Source organism: Rhinoderma darwinii, unplaced genomic scaffold, assembly GCF_050947455.1.
Source record: "Rhinoderma darwinii isolate aRhiDar2 unplaced genomic scaffold, aRhiDar2.hap1 Scaffold_981, whole genome shotgun sequence".
NCBI lineage: Eukaryota > Metazoa > Chordata > Amphibia > Anura > Rhinodermatidae > Rhinoderma > Rhinoderma darwinii.
The window spans coordinates 45001-65610 of record NW_027464555.1 but is presented as its reverse complement, the minus strand read 5'-3'; the positions used below and the strand labels follow the sequence as shown (position 1 = coordinate 65610).

General features: G+C 38.2%; 1 protein-coding gene across 1 annotated transcript in view; it reads left to right on the top strand.

The window, feature by feature from the left end:
* LOC142734842 (oocyte zinc finger protein XlCOF8.4-like) overlaps positions 1 to 20610 on the top strand; it is a gene marked incomplete at its 3' end in the record, with an annotated part of 40519 nt that overhangs the window by 15124 nt on the left and 4785 nt on the right. The window contains exon 6 of the mRNA XM_075849578.1: positions 10443 to 10554. Coding sequence (XP_075705693.1) covers positions 10443 to 10554 — 112 coding nt within the window. The remainder of the gene's footprint in view (positions 1 to 10442; positions 10555 to 20610) is intronic.

The window sequence follows — 20610 nt, the reverse complement described above, 5'->3', positions numbered from 1 at the left end:
TGATAGCACACAGGCATATATCTATATACTGATAGTACACAGGCATATATCTATATACTGATAGTACACAGGCACATATCTATATACTGATAGCACACAGGCATATATCTATATACTGATAGCACACAGGCATATATCTATATACTGATAGCACACAGGCATATATCTATATACTGATAGTACACAGGCATATATCTATACACTGATAGTACACAGGCATATATCTATACACTGATAGTACACAGGCATATATCTATATACTGATAGTACACAGGCATATATCTATATACTGATAGCACACAGGCAGATATCTATATACTGATAGTACACAGGCAGATATCTATATACTGATAGTACACAGGCAGATATCTATATACTGATAGTACACAGGCATATATCTATATACTGATAGTACACAGGCGTATATCTATATACTGATAGTACACAGGCGTATATCTATACACTGATAGCACACAGGCGTATATCTATACACTGATAGCACACAGGCATATATCTATACACTGATAGTACACAGGCATATATCTATACACTGATAGTACACAGGCATATATCTATATACTGATAGTACACAGCCATATATCTATATACTGATAGTACACAGGCATATATCTATATACTGATAGTACACAGGCATATATCTATACACTGATAGTACACAGGCATATATCTATATACTGATAGTACACAGGCATATATCTATATACAGATAGTACACAGGCATATATCTATACACTGATAGTACACAGGCATATATCTATACACTGATAGTACACAGGCGTATATCTATATACTGATAGTACACAGGCGTATATCTATATACTGATAGTATACAGGCGTATATCTATATACTGATAGTACACAGGCATATATCTATATACTGATAGTACACAGGCATATATCTATACACTGATAGCACACAGCCATATATCTATATACTGATAGTACACAGCCATATATCTATATACTGATAGTACACAGGCATATATCTATATACTGATAGTACACAGGCATATATCTATACACTGATAGCACACAGCCATATATCTATATACTGATAGTACACAGGAATATATCTATATACTGATAGTACACAGGCATATATCTATATACTGATAGTACACAGGTATATATCTATATACTGATAGTACACAGGCACATATCTATATACTGATAGCACACAGGCATATATCTATATACTGATAGCACACAGGCATATATCTATATACTGATAGCACACAGGCATATATCTATATACTGATAGTACACAGGCATATATCTATACACTGATAGTACACAGGCATATATCTATACACTGATAGTACACATGCATATATCTATATACTGATAGTACACAGGCATATATCTATATACTGATAGCACACAGGCATATATCTATACACTGATAGTACACAGGCATATATCTATATACTGATAGTACACAGGCATATATCTATATACTGATAGTACACAGCCATATATCTATATACTGATAGTACACAGGCATACATCTATATACTGATAGCACACAGGCATATATCTATATACTGATAGTACACAGGCATATATCTATATACTGATAGTACACAGGCATATATCTATATACTGATAGTACACAGGCATATATCTATATACTGATAGTACACAGGCATATATCTATATACTGATAGTACACAGGCATATATCTATACACTGATAATACACAGGCATATATCTATATACTGATAGTACACAGGCATATATCTATATACTGATAGTACACAGGCATATATCTATATACTGATAGTACACAGGCATATATCTATACACTGATAGCACACAGGCCTATATCTATACACTGATAGTACACAGGCCTATATCTATATACTGATAGCACACAGGCATATATCTATATACTGATAGCACACAGGCATATATCTATATACTGATAGTACACAGGCATATATCTATATACTGATAGCACACAGGCATATATCTATATACTGATAGTACACAGGCATATATCTATACACTGATAATACACAGGCATATATCTATATACTGATAGTACACAGGCATATATCTATATACTGATAGTACACAGGCATATATCTATATACTGATAGTACACAGGCATATATCTATATACTGATAGTACACAGGCATATATCTATATACTGATAGTACACAGGTATATATCTATATACTGATAGCACACAGGCATATATCTATATACTGATAGCACACAGGCATATATCTATACACTGATAGAACACAGGCATATATTAGTACACAGCCATATATCTATATACTGATAGCACACAGGCATATATCTATATACTGATAGTACACAGGCATATATCTATATACTGATAGTACACAGGCATATATCTATATACTAATAGTACACAGGCATATATCTTTATACTGATAGTACACAGGCGTATATCTATATACTGATAGTACACAGGCGTATATCTATATACTGATAGTACACAGGCGTATATCTATATACTGATAGTACACAGGCGTATATCTATATACTGATAGTACACAGGCATATATCTATATACTGATAGTACACAGGCATATATCTATATACTGATAGTACACAGGCATATATCTATACACTGATAATACACAGGCATATATCTATACACTGATAGTACACAGGCATATATCTATATACTGATAGCTCACAGGCATATATCTATATACTGATAGTACACAGGCATATATCTATATACTGATAGCACACAGGCATATATCTATATACTGATAGTACACAGGCATATATCTATATACTGATAGCACACAGCCATATATCTATATACTGATAGTACACAGGCATATATCTATATACTGATAGTACACAGGCATATATCTATATACTGATAGCACTCAGCCATATATCTATATACTGATAGTACACAGGCATATATCTATATACTGATAGTACACAGGCATATATCTATATACTGATAGTACACAGGTATATATCTATATACTGATAGTACACAGGCCTATATCTATATACTGATAGTACACAGGCACATATCTATATACTGATAGTACACAGGCATATATCTATATACTGATAGTACACAGGGGTATATCTATATACTGATAGTACACAGGCGTATATCTATATACTGATAGTACACAGGCGTATATCTATACACTGATAGCACACAGGCATATATCTATACACTGATAGCACACAGGCATATATCTATACACTGATAGTACACAGGCATATATCTATACACTGATAGTACACAGGCATATATCTATATACTGATAGTACACAGCCATATATCTATATACTGATAGTACACAGGCATATATCTATATACTGATAGTACACAGGCATATATCTATACACTGATAGTACACAGGCATATATCTATATACTGATAGTACACAGGCATATATCTATATACTGATAGTACACAGGCATATATCTATATACTGATAGTACACAGGCATATATCTATATACTGATAGTACACAGGCATATATCTATATACTGATAGTACACAGGCATATATCTATACACTGATAGTACACAGGCATATATCTATATACTGATAGCACACAGGCATATATCTATATACTGATAGTACACAGGCATATATCTATACACTGATAGTACACAGGCATATATCTATATACTGATAGCACACAGGCATATATCTATACACTGATAGTACACAGGCGTATATCTATATACTGATAGTACACAGGCGTATATCTATATACTGATAGTATACAGGCGTATATCTATATACTGATAGTACACAGGCGTATATCTATATACTGATAGTACACAGGCATATATCTATATACTGATAGTACACAGACATATATCGATATACTGATAGTACACAGGCATATATCTATATACTGATAGTACACAGGCATATATCTATATACTGATAGTACACAGGCATACATCTATATACTGATAGTACACAGGCATACATCTATATACTGATAGTACACAGGCATATATCTATATACTGATAGTACACAGGCATATATCTATATACTGATAGTACACAGGCATATATCTATATACTTATAGTACACAGGCATATATCTATATACTGATAGTACACAGGTATATATCTATATACTGATAGCACACAGGCATATATCTATACACTGATAGAACACAGGCATATATTAGTACACAGCCATATATCTATATACTGATAGCACACAGGCATATATCTATATACTGATAGTACACAGGCATATATCTATATACTGATAGTACACAGGCATATATCTATATACTGATAGTACACAGGCATATATCTTTATACTGATAGTACACAGGCGTATATCTATATACTGATAGTACACAGGCGTATATCTATATACTGATAGTACACAGGCGTATATCTATATACTGATAGTACACAGGCATATATCTATATACTGATAGTACACAGGCATATATCTATATACTGATAGTACACAGGCATATATCTATACACTGATAGTACACAGGCATATATCTATATACTGATAGCTCACAGGCATATATCTATATACTGATAGTACACAGGCATATATCTATATACTGATAGTACACAGGCATATATCTATATACTGATAGTACACAGGCATATATCTATATACTGATAGCACACAGCCATATATCTATATACTGATAGTACACAGGCATATATCTATATACTGATAGTACACAGGCATATATCTATATACTGATAGTACACAGGTATATATCTATATACTGATAGTACACAGGCACATATCTATATACTGATAGTACACAGGCATATATCTATATACTGATAGTACACAGGCATATATCTATATACTAATAGTACACAGGCATATATCTTTATACTGATAGTACACAGGCGTATATCTATATACTGATAGCACACAGGCATATATCTATATACTGATAGTACACAGGCGTATATCTATATACTGATAGTACACAGGCGTATATCTATATACTGATTGTACACAGGCGTATATCTATATACTGATAGTACACAGGCATATATCTTTATACTGATAGTACACAGGCGTATATATATATACTGATAGTACACAGGCGTATATCTATATACTGATTGTACACAGGCGTATATCTATATACTGATAGTACACAGGCATATATCTATATACTGATAGTACACAGGCGTATATCTATATACTGATAGTACACAGGCGTATATCTATATACTGATAGTACACAGGCATATATCTATATACTGATAGTACACAGGCGTATATCTATATACTGATAGTACACAGGCGTATATCTATATACTGATAGTACACAGGCATATATCTTTATACTGATAGTACACAGGCGTATATCTATATACTGATAGTACACAGGCGTATATCTATATACTGATAGTACACAGGCATATATCTATATACTGATAGTACACAGGCGTATATCTATATACTGATAGTACACAGGCGTATATCTATATACTGATTGTACACAGGCGTATATCTATATACTGATAGTACACAGGCATATATCTATATACTGATAGTACACAGGCATATATCTATATACTGATAGTACACAGGCATATATCTATACACTGATAATACACAGGCATATATCTATACACTGATAGTACACAGGCATATATCTATATACTGATAGCTCACAGGCATATATCTATATACTGATAGTACACAGGCATATATCTATATACTGATAGCACACAGGCATATATCTATATACTGATAGTACACAGGCATATATCTATATACTGATAGCACACAGCCATATATCTATATACTGATAGTACACAGGCATATATCTATATACTGATAGTACACAGGCATATATCTATATACTGATAGCACTCAGCCATATATCTATATACTGATAGTACACAGGCATATATCTATATACTGATAGTACACAGGCATATATCTATATACTGATAGTACACAGGCATATATCTATATACTGATAGCACACAGGCATATATCTATATACTGATAGTACACAGGCACATATCTATATACTGATAGCACACAGGCATATATCTATATACTGATAGCACACAGGCATATATCTATATACTGATAGCACACAGGCATATATCTATATACTGATAGTACACAGGCATATATCTATATACTGATAGCACACAGCCATATATCTATATACTGATAGTACACAGGCATATATCTATATACTGATAGTACACAGGCATATATCTATATACTGATAGCACTCAGCCATATATCTATATACTGATAGTACACAGGCATATATCTATATACTGATAGTACACAGGCATATATCTATACACTGATAGCACACAGGCATATATCTATATACTGATAGTACACAGGCATATATCTATACACTGATAGTACACAGGCAGATATCTATATACTGATAGTACACAGGCATATATCTATATACTGATAGCTCACAGGCATATATCTATATACTGATAGTACACAGGCATATATCTATATACTGATAGCACACAGCCATATATCTATATACTGATAGTACACAGGCATATATCTATATACTGATAGTACACAGGCATATATCTATATACTGATAGCACTCAGCCATATATCTATATACTGATAGTACACAGGCATATATCTATATACTGATAGTACACAGGTATATATCTATATACTGATAGTACACAGGCATATATCTATATACTGATAGTACACAGGCATATATCTATATACTGATAGTACACAGGCATATATCTATATACTGATAGCACACAGGCATATATCTATATACTGATAGTACACAGGCATATATCTATATACTGATAGTACACAGGCGTATATCTATATACTGATAGTACACAGGCGTATATCTATATACTGATAGCACACAGGCGTATATCTATACACTGATAGCACACAGCCATATATCTATATACTGATAGTACACAGGCATATATCTATATACTGACAATACACAGGCATATATCTATATACTGATAGTACACAGGCATATATCTATACACTGATAGCACACAGGCATATATCTATATACTGATAGTACACAGGCACATATCTATATACTGATAGCACACAGGCATATATCTATATACTGATAGCACACAGGCATATATCTATATACTGATAGCACACAGGCATATATCTATATACTGATAGTACACAGGCATATATCTATATACTGATAGCACACAGCCATATATCTATATACTGATAGTACACAGGCATATATCTATATACTGATAGTACACAGGCATATATCTATATACTGATAGCACTCAGCCATATATCTATATACTGATAGTACACAGGCATATATCTATATACTGATAGCACACAGGCATATATCTATATACTGATAGTACACAGGCATATATCTATACACTGATAGTACACAGGCAGATATCTATATACTGATAGTACACAGGCATATATCTATATACTGATAGCTCACAGGCATATATCTATATACTGATAGTACACAGGCATATATCTATATACTGATAGCACACAGCCATATATCTATATACTGATAGTACACAGGCATATATCTATATACTGATAGTACACAGGCATATATCTATATACTGATAGCACTCAGCCATATATCTATATACTGATAGTACACAGGCATATATCTATATACTGATAGTACACAGGTATATATCTATATACTGATAGTACACAGGCATATATCTATATACTGATAGCACACAGGCATATATCTATATACTGATAGCACACAGGCATATATCTATATACTGATAGTACACAGGCACATATCTATATACTGATAGTACACAGGCATATATCTATATACTGATAGTACACAGGCGTATATCTATATACTGATAGTACACAGGCGTATATCTATATACTGATAGCACACAGGCGTATATCTATACACTGATAGTACACAGGCATATATATATATACTGATAGTACACAGGTATATATCTATATACTGATAGTACACAGGTATATATCTATATACTGATAGTACACAGGTATATATCTATATACTGATAGTACACAGGCATATATCTATATACTGATAGTACACAGGCATATATCTATATACTGATAGCACACAGGTATATATCTATATACTGATAGCACACAGGCATATATCTATATACTGATAGTACACAGGCATATATCTATATACTGATAGCACACAGGCATATATCTATATACTGATAGTACACAGGCACATATCTATATACTGATAGTACACAGGCACATATCTATATACTGATAGCACACAGGCATATATCTATATACTGATAGTACACAGGCATATATCTATACATTGATAATACACAGGCATATATCTATATACTGATAGTACACAGGCATATATCTATATACTGATAGTACACAGGCATATATCTATATACTGATAGCACACAGGCATATATCTATATACTGATAGCACACAGGCATAAATCTATATACTGATAGCACACAGGCATATATCTATATACTGATAGCACACAGGCATATATCTATATACTGATAGCACACAGCCATATATCTATATACTGATAGTACACAGGCATATATCTATATACTGATAGCACACAGGCATACATCTATATACTGATAGTACACAGGCATATATCTATATACTGATAGTACACAGGCATATATCTATATACTGATAGTACACAGGCATATATCTATATACTGATAGTACACAGGCATATATCTATATACTGATAGTACACAGGCATATATCTATATACTGATAGTACACAGGCATATATCTATATACTGACAGTACACAGGCATATATCTATACACTGATAGTACACAGGCCTATATCTATATACTGATAGTACACAGGCATATATCTATATACTGATAGTACACAGGCATATATCTATATACTGATAGTACACAGGCATATATCTATATACTGATAGTACACAGGCATATATCTATATACTGATAGTACACAGGCATATATCTATATACTGACAGTACACAGGCATATATCTATACACTGATAGCACACAGGCATATATCTATACACTGATAGTACACAGGCCTATATCTATATACTGATAGCACACAGGCATATATCTATATACTGATAGCACACAGGCATATATCTATATACTGATAGTACACAGGCATATATCTATACACTGATAATACACAGGCATATATCTATATACTGATAGTACACAGGCATATATCTATATACTGATAGTACACAGGCATATATCTATACACTGATAATACACAGGCATATATCTATATACTGATAGTACACAGGCATATATCTATATACTGATAGTACACAGGCATATATCTATACACTGATAGCACACAGGCATATATCTATACACTGATAGTACACAGGCCTATATCTATATACTGATAGCACACAGGCATATATCTATATACTGATAGTACACAGGCATATATCTATATACTGATAGTACACAGGCATATATCTATACACTGATAATACACAAGCATATATCTATATACTGATAGTACACAGGCATATATCTATAAACTGATAGTACACAGGCATATATCTATATACTGATAGTACACAGGCATATATCTATATACTGATAGTACACAGGCAGATATCTATATACTGATAGTACACAGGCATATATCTACATACCAGTATATTAGCCTGTGCACTGATAGTACACAGGCAGCTGTTAGGACATACCTCAATATGCCCTAACAACAGGAAATATGGTAGGACAGCCCTGGGGTCCTTCAATGGACCCTGGGCTGTCTGCCCATATATGGTATGTCCCTCAATCGCGTCACAGGGATTCCTGCGATGCGATCCAAGGGGCATCTCCCTTTCTCCTGAATGCTGCAGTCCGCTGTGATCGCAGCATTCAGGGGAATAGCGGCGGACATGAGGTTTCTCTGATCTCCGCCGTTATAGAGGGGGGCTGTGGCTGTGTAATACAACCATTGCCCCGCTCCTGACATAAGTGAGAGCGCGGTCAGCATGAGGTGATGCGGCCGGCGCTGCACTATAATAAGCGGCGGTGCAGGCACTGAAGACAGAACATGGGGGTGTTTTGCAGCGCGCCCGCCATGTTCTGTCTTCAGTGCCGGCAATCATTAGTGCAGCGCTGGCCGCAACGCATCATCCTGACCCCGCGCACTCGTCATGACTCAGGAGCCGGGCAATGACTATCACACAGCCGCAGCCCCGCTCTCATACATTCATGTGTTACTATACTGAGCTGTGCGGCCGCAGAGCTAAGTATCGAAATACATGAAATAACGGTATCGAAACAGTATGGAAGTTTCGAGGCATCGTGCATCCCTAACGGTCATAGATGTGGTCATAGATTTTGGTGGTTTCTTATGTTGATCTGTTAGATTCTTCGCACTCTCTGCTGTATTGTACTGAATTGTTACATATGTGAAATCAGGGGGAAGATCTGACTATTATTAAAACAGAGGATGAAGAAGAAGAGCGAGTGAGGGTCGATCAACCGTGTAAGAGTGAACCGGAGGAGGAAATTCCAGGAGGTGTTACCAGAGGTCAGTAATAATGAATTTAGAAAGTGAACTCCGTGGTTTATTAAGCAGGACCTGCTGTGTTATTTGTTGTTGTTTTTTTAACCACATTCCTCCCCTTATACTTGGCGTCCTCCAGATTCCAACGCTGTCATTTTCTTTTTTGCCCCCCTCCATGTTGTTCCACTACAGCCCTTACTCCGTTTTGCACCTAACATATGCGTGTTGTAATTAAAGGTACAAAGAGGAGACACCATCTCTCCTCAGTAGGCGTTGCCTCACTTTTTGTTGTGACGCTGTCCAATCAGAGCGGACCGCTTCACAGCGATGCAGAAAACCTGCTGATTTTGTGAAATTTCCTGCAGGTCTTTTGCATCGCTGTGAGGCTGTCCACTATGATTAGATAGCGTCACAGCAATGAGCGAGTCAACATCTACTGAGGAGAGAAAAGGTCTTCTCCTTTCTGTTCTCTTTAAGGTGGGGTTCCTCCTTAGTTCTACATTACAGTAACACGTCAGACACTGTATTATACATAGTGCAGCACCTGAGGGAGCTGTGACTGCACATAGAAGTTCTCTACAAGGTGTTCTATGAATCCGGTCATGCACTAGGTTTAGCATCAGATTTTGGGGGGCAGCGGCTGCGATTAACAGCTGCACTCTAGGCCGAGATCTAGGAAAGCTCAGTTCAACCACTTACAGAGAATGTGTCATCAGAAAATGATCTATTGTTTAAATCAAGTTTCTGTTAAACATATTTTTTATGATTTTTTGGTGGGTTTTTTTTATATTATTTTTTTGTCTTTATCTAATCTTGCAGTTTGCCCTCTGGCCAATGAGTCTCATAGTAGACTGCTCCTTACAGTTCTCAGCAGTCATCTCATTATCATCACAGGCAGGATTACACTGACAGGTAACATCTATATATGTAGATAACAAAGAATCCACCATTCATAATAGACTGACCCTTCCTGTTCTGTAGAGATCATTTCTCAGCAGTCATCTCATTATCATCACAGGCAGGATTACACTGACAGGTAACATCTATATATAGATAATACAGAATCCACCATTCATAATGGACTGACCCTTCCTGTTCTGTATAGATCACTTCTCATCACACCTCTCATTATCATCACAGGCAGGATTACACTGACAGGTAACATCTACATATGTAGATAACAAAGAATCCACCATTCATAATAGACTGACCCTTCCTGTTCTGTAGAGATCATTTCTCAGCACTCATCTCCTTATCATCACAGGCAGGATTACACTGACAGGTAACATCTATATATAGATAATGCGGAATCCACCATTCATAATGGACTGACCCTTCCTGTTCTGTAGAGATCATTTCTCAGCAGTCATCTCATTATCATCACAGGCAGGATTACACTGACAGGTAACATCTATATATAGATAATACAGAATCCACCATTCATAATGGACTGACCCTTCCTGTTCTGTATAGATCACTTCTCATCACACCTCTCATTATCATCACAGGCAGGATTACACTGACAGGTAACATCTATATATGTAGATAACAAAGAATCCACCATTCATAATAGACTGACCCTTCCTGTTCTGTAGAGATCATTTCTCAGCACTCATCTCATTATCATCACAGGCAGGATTACACTGACAGGTAACATCTATATATAGATAATACAGAATCCACCATTCATAATGGACTGATCCTTCCTGTTCTGTATAGATCATTTCTCAGCAGTCATCTCATTATCATCACAGGCAGGATTACACTGACAAGTAACATCTATATATAGATAATACAGAATCCACCATTCATAATAGACTGATCCTCCCTGTTCTGTAGAGAACATTTCTCAGCACTCATCTCATTATCGTCACAGACAGGATTACACTGACAGGTAACATCTATATATAGATAATACAGAATCCACCATTCATAATGGACTGACCCTTCCTGTTCTGTATAGATCACTTCTCATCACACCTCTCATTATCATCACAGGCAGGATTACACTGACAGGTAACATCTATATATGTAGATAACAAAGAATCCACCATTCATAATAGACTGACCCTTCCTGTTCTGTAGAGATCATTTCTCAGCACTCATCTCATTATCATCACAGGCAGGATTACACTGACAGGTAACATCTATATATAGATAATACAGAATCCACAATTCATAATGGACTGACCCTTCCTGTTCTGTATAGATCACTTCTCATCACACCTCTCATTATCATCACAGGCAGGATTACACTGACAGGTAACGTGTATATATAGATAACACAGGATCCACCATTCATAATGTACCATCTCATTATCATTACAGGCAGGGTTACACTGACAGGTTACACCTATATATATATATATATATATATATATATATACACTATAGAACAGGGTATAGGAGCGGCACTGTGTAGATAGCCAAGAAACGGTTGGTGCTAGCTTCAAAAATTAAGGAGTGACGTACTCCTCATACATATATCCAAGAAAAGAGACTAGAAGCAGCACTCAGCAAAAAATGTGAATTTATTCACCCAACACAGCCCTGTGTTAGACAACATATAGGCTAAAACGGCCAGAAAGATATAACTGACAATAGCTGGACGCAATAGTACAATCATGTAGAGGCTGAAAAAGCTAGCACATACCCTGGGACATGATAAGGAGTGCAGGAGATCAAAAAAGTGGATGGATGAATGAACGCCTCGACGCGCGTTTCGCCCTGTAGACCGGCTTCGTCAGAGTTATATCTTTCTGGCCATTTGAGCCTATATGTTGTCTTTGGATGCTTCTAGCTTCACTTTTCATGTATTGCTATATATTTTGTAGGCAATGATAGACCTTATTGTCTATCTCTGCATATTGTCATAATCAGCTGGTAGCTCTATACTACGTGTGGGCCTTATTACCTTATACCCATGGGTTTATAATTCTGTCATATGAACTATCTGAGCGTGGTTTGGTCATCCTTGTATGGTTGACTCTGTTTGTCTATGGTCTATGCCATCTGACCCTGCTGTATATATCTCCGTGTATGATGTATCCCATCTTTTATTCCATTATATGTTATTGGTGATTATATTTAATAAAGATTTTTTGTACTTTTGTATATCATTCAGTATACTATTTCTTTAAGGGCTATGTCCCTTCATGGTTCGCTTCTAGGTTGTCTACTTGCAATAAGGGACCCCAGCATACACCATTTTTTGGTGTGAGGTTTTGTTTAGGTTGTCTCAGCTTGAAGAATAGGCCAATGTTTTTGCAGTATTTAGAAAATCTGAGGAGAGCATATATCAAAATTGCCTATGCATCTAATTTGGGGTGATAATGGAGCATTTATCTTCCCTCTTCCATAAAGTAACTCACCTCTAGTGATGGCTCTAGCTCTGGCATAAGCTCTATGTAGGGACTTTTTAGGGTACCCACGTGCGCAAAATTTGTCAAAGTTTGTCACATTCAGATTGGAAGGACTTCTCATCGGAGCAGTTTCTTTTCGCTCTGAGATACTGTCCTATGGGAATACCCTTTTTCAGGGCCGGAGGGTGGAAACTTTCCCAATGTAGGAAATTGTTGGTAGCAGTAGTCTTCTGATAGATGTCGGTGTGCACACTGCCACCAGGGTCCAGCGAGATTTTGAGATCCAGGAAATTAATTTCTTTCTCGTGTATTTCGTAAGTGAATTTCATGCCTATGTCATTGATGTTGAGAATCTCCATAAAGTCCAAGAAAAGTGATTTGTCCCCATCCCAAAAAATAAGAATATCATCAATGTATCGACCCCAGAATAAAATGTGACAGGTAAAAAAACATAAATCATCCGTGAAAACAAAACTATCTTCCCACCACCGTAAAAAAAGATTAGCATATGTGGGTGCACAAACTGTGCCCGTGGCACTGCCTTTTATTTGATGGTAAAATTCGCCATCGAACATAAAATTATTGTGGGATAAAATAATTTTAAGTAGTCAAATAATGAATCCATTGTGTGCTTGGAACTGAGTGCCCTTCGTGCTCAAAAAATATTGAACAGCAGTTAAACCAAGATCGTGTCTAATGTTAGTGTTTAGAGATTCAACATCAATGCTGGCTATTAAGGTGGTGGCTGTAACAGAAATCCCCTGGATCCTGGTGACAGTGTCCTTAGTATCTCTAAGATAGGGGGCAAGGCTGTGACAAAGGATGAGAGCATCTTATCTACTTATAACTAATCCCTTGCGTGAGGTTATCGTTCCCCGAAACGATAGGTCTGCCTGGTATTGGACGAGATGTTTTATGAACCTTAGGCAAGGCGTAGAATGTTGAAAGGGTTGGATTAGGATTAAACATTCTTTTAAACTCATCCTGTGTGATGAGAAACTGTGATTTTGCCTCCGAAACTAAGGAATGTAATTCACTAGTGAACTGTTCGGTAGGATTTTTTGCAAGAATGGTATAAGTGGACACATGATCTAAAAGTCTGTGGACCATAGATGTGTAATCATCCCTATCCATAACGACAGTGTTACCCCCCTTGTCAGATGGCTTAACAATGATGGATTCATTCTTAGAGAGTTCATCCAATGCAACCTGCTCCATATGACTGAGGTTACCAAAGACTTTGGATTTAGCGTATTTTAACCCTCGTAGATCTGCACTGACAATCTTGACAAATATGTCGATGTGGCCATATTGGGAGAACGGTGGTGTCATGTGTGACTCTGGTCGCAAAGACGAGAAAGGACCCGTGGCCATACTAGCTCCAAATTCATTTTCATTAAGAAGTGCTTCGAGGTCAGTAAGAGTCCTCAATTCATTGGGAGTATTTGGAGTGTTCGGAGAAGGGTTAACTTTAAAATGTTTAAGTAGAGCTAACTTCCGTGCAAATAAATGTAGATCTTTGGTCCAAGTGAATTCGTCATAGCCAGGGGTGGGAGGGTATGAAAGGCCTTTCTGTAGAAGCGCCATCTGATATGGGTTCAGTTGGAAAGAAGATAAATTATATATCTGCATTCCGTCATTTTTAGTCATCAGGTCCCCTGACTTCAAGTCCCTCAACTCACCTGATTCCAACCCAAATTGGGTGGTCCTAGAAAAGAAAACGGAGTATTTAGAGTAGATGGACTCTTCCCAGTGCCACTTGACACTGTAATGCTTGCTCCCAATGGTCCAGTGTTCTTCCCCGCTGTGAAGGGGGTGGTAACCGTATTGGTCGTGAACATAGTGGGTAAAGCATAGGAGGAGGAAGAAGAGGGAGCCGACATGGGTACTCTGGATGGATTTTCTTGGCCAGGTTGTATAGGGCATATTTGTTTATTTACTTTAAGAGGTAAAAAGGTTCTTTTTGGAGGATTATATCTCCTGTTATTGGTTTTTCGCTTTGTCCCCAGTCTCTTATTCTCAAGGGATGGCCTAGGGTCATCTGTACCGGAGATATCAGATTCAGAGTAGTCAGTAGATCTAATTTCACGATGGATAATAGGGGGTGTGTGTTTACGGAACGAATACGCTTGTCCCGTTTCAAAGTCTTTGCGGTCTCGTATATATTTACGGTGTTGCGTTCCTTCATTTCTCTTTGCAGGCTTTCGATATTTCTTTGTAGTTTGATTTCACAGTTGTTATATTCGGATGTGGTACTGAAGATTTTAATATCCTCAATTTCCTTTTGCAACTGGAGGTTAATTTGATCAGTCCAAGGGGTAGTGAAGCATGCGTAGAGAATTATCGGTTAGAAGGTCTTCCCACCCTTTAAGGATGTGCGCCGACTTTTTGTGCGCAGGCGCGCCCTCCTGGATTTCTGATTGGTGCTGTCCATTGGCCATTCTGATTGGCCTTACGACCCGCTCGTCTCACTATTGACGGCCGGTCTGTTTAGCCTCTTTTCATTGGGTCCCTGCGGACCGACGCCCACTGTCATGGCGGACCGAGGCTTTAAAAGGGTGTGGATCCACAATACGCCGTCAGTAGCCCCATTTGAACCCCTGAGGACGCTACGTTCGTAGCGAAACATGTCGGGGGGGCTTCTCGCTATGTTTTATACGCAATGTCTCACTGACTGTCAGCCGCTGCTATGATCTTGTTTTGCAATTTCAGCGTACTGCAGACGCTGTCTAAACACTGACCCATTACACTGGACTGACTGTTTGCATCTCAGCACGCAGATCTTCTACTGCCAGTGAGCATTGGCTCGTTTTTAAACGAGTGTCGTTTCGTCTTTGATCATTTACTTATTTAATCATACCCAATAAAAGTTATATTTTATCTTATTGAATACTCCTGTATCTGGCTGGAAACAAGGGCAACCCTTCTCTATTTTGCCTAACCGCAGATTAGTTTCACTTTGTTACAGTGTTGTGCCTGCCAGCCAGCGGGGTCTCCCTTTCCCTTTTTTGCTGTAAAAACCACATAAAAAACCGCTTGATTGCACTTGATTTTGCGTGTTTGTGTGTGTGTGTGGGGGGGGGGGTGCTTGCCGCTGATTCTTCAAAAGAGCTGATAAGCGGCTATGAAGTATCAGCGGCGCGCGTTAACACTCCGCTCTGTCACACACACTCACACACACACACACACACACACACACACACACACACACACACACAGCACTGCAGACACGAGAAAAGTGTTAAAGGGGTCGTCCAGGAAAACATGGCGCCGCACCTGTCCTCAGGTCGGGTGTGGTATTACAGCTCTGTCCTATTCACTTCAATGGAGGTGAACTGCAATACCAGACACAACCTGAGGACAGGTGCGGCGCTGTGTCTCCAATCCGGACACCCCTTCTGTCCTGAGATGACCCGACGGGGGAGGAGGGTGTCAGAGCCACCCACCGCCATCACTGCAGACAGAACCACAACTACGGCATGAGGGCAGGGCTTGTCCTGAGTGAACTGTCTCTTGTTATGGACAGATTTATAGTCACATGAACCCCGTCTGATGAACCGGTAACCTAGGTCCGATCACATGACAGAGGGGGATCACCAAAAACCCTGTGCACCCTCAGCCCGTCAATCCAGCCCTTTCCTGGTTATATCTGCTTCTGGGAAAGCTGGGTGACCACCATTACCCCTCCTACTGGAGTGTGAGAGGTTCATTAGTCACATCCCAAAACACACTCCAGTAGGAGGGGTAATTGTGGTCACCCAGCTTTCCCAGACCCCTGAACGGTAAATCTCTCTAGTTGTGCTGAGACTGTTTGGGAATGTGACAGGGGTCTGGGAAAGCTGGGTGACCACACTAACACCGGGCACATTATCACCCAGCATTCCCAGGACAGTTACATCATGTGTCCTTTATACAGAGTCTCCTGCACGACTACAGGGGGGGGCCGTCGGGTGGGGGGGGGGTCACGAGAGCGGGGGTCTGTGAGATAGAGAGTGGGACAGACACACACACACCTTACATGCAGTGCAGCCGGTCTTCATGATGGCGCCTGCTCTCTCCCTGCAAACAGCTGCTCTGCTGTGTGACTCTGACCTGCGTCTGTGCAGTACAGAGCCAGAGAGCAGATACAATAGACGGGAGCCGTTCATTGTGTCCTATGCATTGTGCTGCCGTATTCCATCTCTGTATGTGTCGTTAATCAACACATACAGAGATGGAAAAAAAAATGGTAGCCCCCATAGAGAAGTAAAAGAAAGAAAAAAATAAAATGTACTACACAAATAAATACAATTTATTTTAATGACCTACTAAAAGCAATATTATATAAAAATTAAAATTTTCCGTGACACTTTAAGCACGCAGCCTAGATTTTTCAAATCTGACATATTTCACTTTATGTGGTAATAACGTCGGAATGCTTAAACCTACCCAAGCGATTCTGAGTTTGTTTTCTCGTGACACATTGGGCTTTATGTTCGTGGTAAAATTTGGTCGATATATTCAGTTTTCATTTGTGAAAAATTGCAAAATTTAGAGAAAATTTACAAGAAATAGCATTTTTCAGAATTTAAATGCATCTGCTTGTAAAACAGACGGTTATACCACCCAAAATAGTTACTAGTTCACATTTCCCATATGTCTACTTTAGATTGGCATTGTTTTTTGAACATTCTTTTATTTTTCTTGGACGTTACAAGGCTTAGAACATAAACAGCAATTTCTCATATTCTTAAGAAAATTTCAAAAGCCTTTTTTTGAAGTTACCAGTTCAGTTCTGAAGTGGATTTGAGGGGCCTATGTATTAGAAACCCCCATAAAACACCCCATTTTAAAAACTAGACACCTCAAAGTATTCAAAACAGCATTTAGAAGTTTTTTTAACCCTTTATTCATTTCACAGGAATTAAAGCAAAGTGGAAATGAAATTTGCAAATTAAATTTTTTCTGCTGAATTTCAATTTTATTCAATTTTTTTCTGTAACAGAGAAGGTTTTACCAGAGAAACACTACTAAATATGTATTGTCTAGATTCTGCCGTTTTTAGAAAAGTCCCACATGTGGCCCTACTGCGCTCGTGGACTAAAACACAAGCCCCAGAAGCAAAGAAGCACCTAGTGCATTTTGGGGCCTCTTTTTTATTAGAATATATTTTAGGCAGCATGCCAGGTTTGAAGAGGTGTTGAGGTACCAAAACAGTAGGAATCCCCCAAAAGTGACCCCATTTTGGAAACTACACCCCTCAAGGAATTCATTTATGGTTGTTGTTACCATTTTGACCCCACAGTTTTTACACAGCACGTATTTGAATTGGGCTGTGAAATTAAAAAAATGAAATGTTTTCCAATAAGATGTCATTTTTGATAAAAATTTCTTATTTTCACAGGGAACAAAATACCCCATTTTGTTGCCCAATTTGTCCTGAGTGCAGCAATACCCCATTTGTGGTGATTAACTGCCGTTTGGGCCCATGGGAGGGCTCAGAAGGGAAGGAGCGCTGTGTGTTCTTTGGACTGCAGATTTTGCTGGATTGGTTTTCGGGTGCCATGTCGCATTTGCAGAGCCCCAGAGGTATCAAAGCAATGGAAACCCACCAGAAGTGACCCCATTTTGGAAACTACACCCCTCAAGGAATTCATTTATTGGTGTTGTGACCATTTTGACCCCATAGTTTTTTCACATAACTTATTTGAATTGGACTGGGAATTCAAACAAAATTAATTTTTTCCAATAATATGTAGTTTTGGCTGAAAATTTCTTATTTTCACAAAAAATAAAATACCCCATTTTGTTGCCCAATTTGTCCTGAGTGCGGCAATGCCCAATTTGTGGCGATAAACTGACGTTTGGGCCCATGGGAGGGCTCAGAAGGAAAGGACCACCATTTAGCCCACTGAAGCTTTTCTGGTGCTAAGTCATGTATGCAGAAGCCCCTGAGGCACCAGTACAGTTGAAACCCCCGATAAGTGACCCCATTTTAAAAACTACACCCCTTAAGACTAGAGGTGTAGTGAGCATTTTGACCCCACAGGTACTGTGTAAAAGATAATGCGCAGCAGATGGTGCAGAGTGAGATTTGCAATTTTATATATATATATGGCATGTCAGTGTCCGATATAGTGTGCCCAGCATGCGCCACCGGAGATATACACCCCTTAAATTGTAATGTGGGTTCTCCTGGGTACGGCAATACCCTACATGTGGCTGTTATCAGCTGCCTGGGCATACGGCAGGGCTCAGAAGGGAAATATGAGGGGGATAAGCTGTGCGGAGTGCATCAGGGTAAGTAAAACTGGGCTAAATTAAAAATCAAGGGATGGATGATCAATTTTAAAACAATCTTTTATACAGAGCCCTGGTTTTTCGGGACACGCGTCACATTGATATATTGTGTTCTTCCTTATCGCCCTCTTATAGCAGACTTTGCACCTCTTTTGACTCTTTCCCTTTCCACCGGTTTGGGGAACTTCTCCTGGAAAGTGTTGCCCTGGTACGATGCGTGTGGCCTCGCTTCCAGAAGTACTGGGTGCCCCCCCTTCTTGGTCCCTAAAGATTAGGTTCTTGATAATCACCTCTTGAAATTCCAGGAAAGTTCCCGTCTGGCCTGTACATCGACGTAGCACGTAACGCATTGTACAATGCCATCTGTATGATGTGCCCGGCCAGCTTCTTATACCACACCGCATGGCATTGTAGGGCTTCGGGACTTGATTTGACAAGT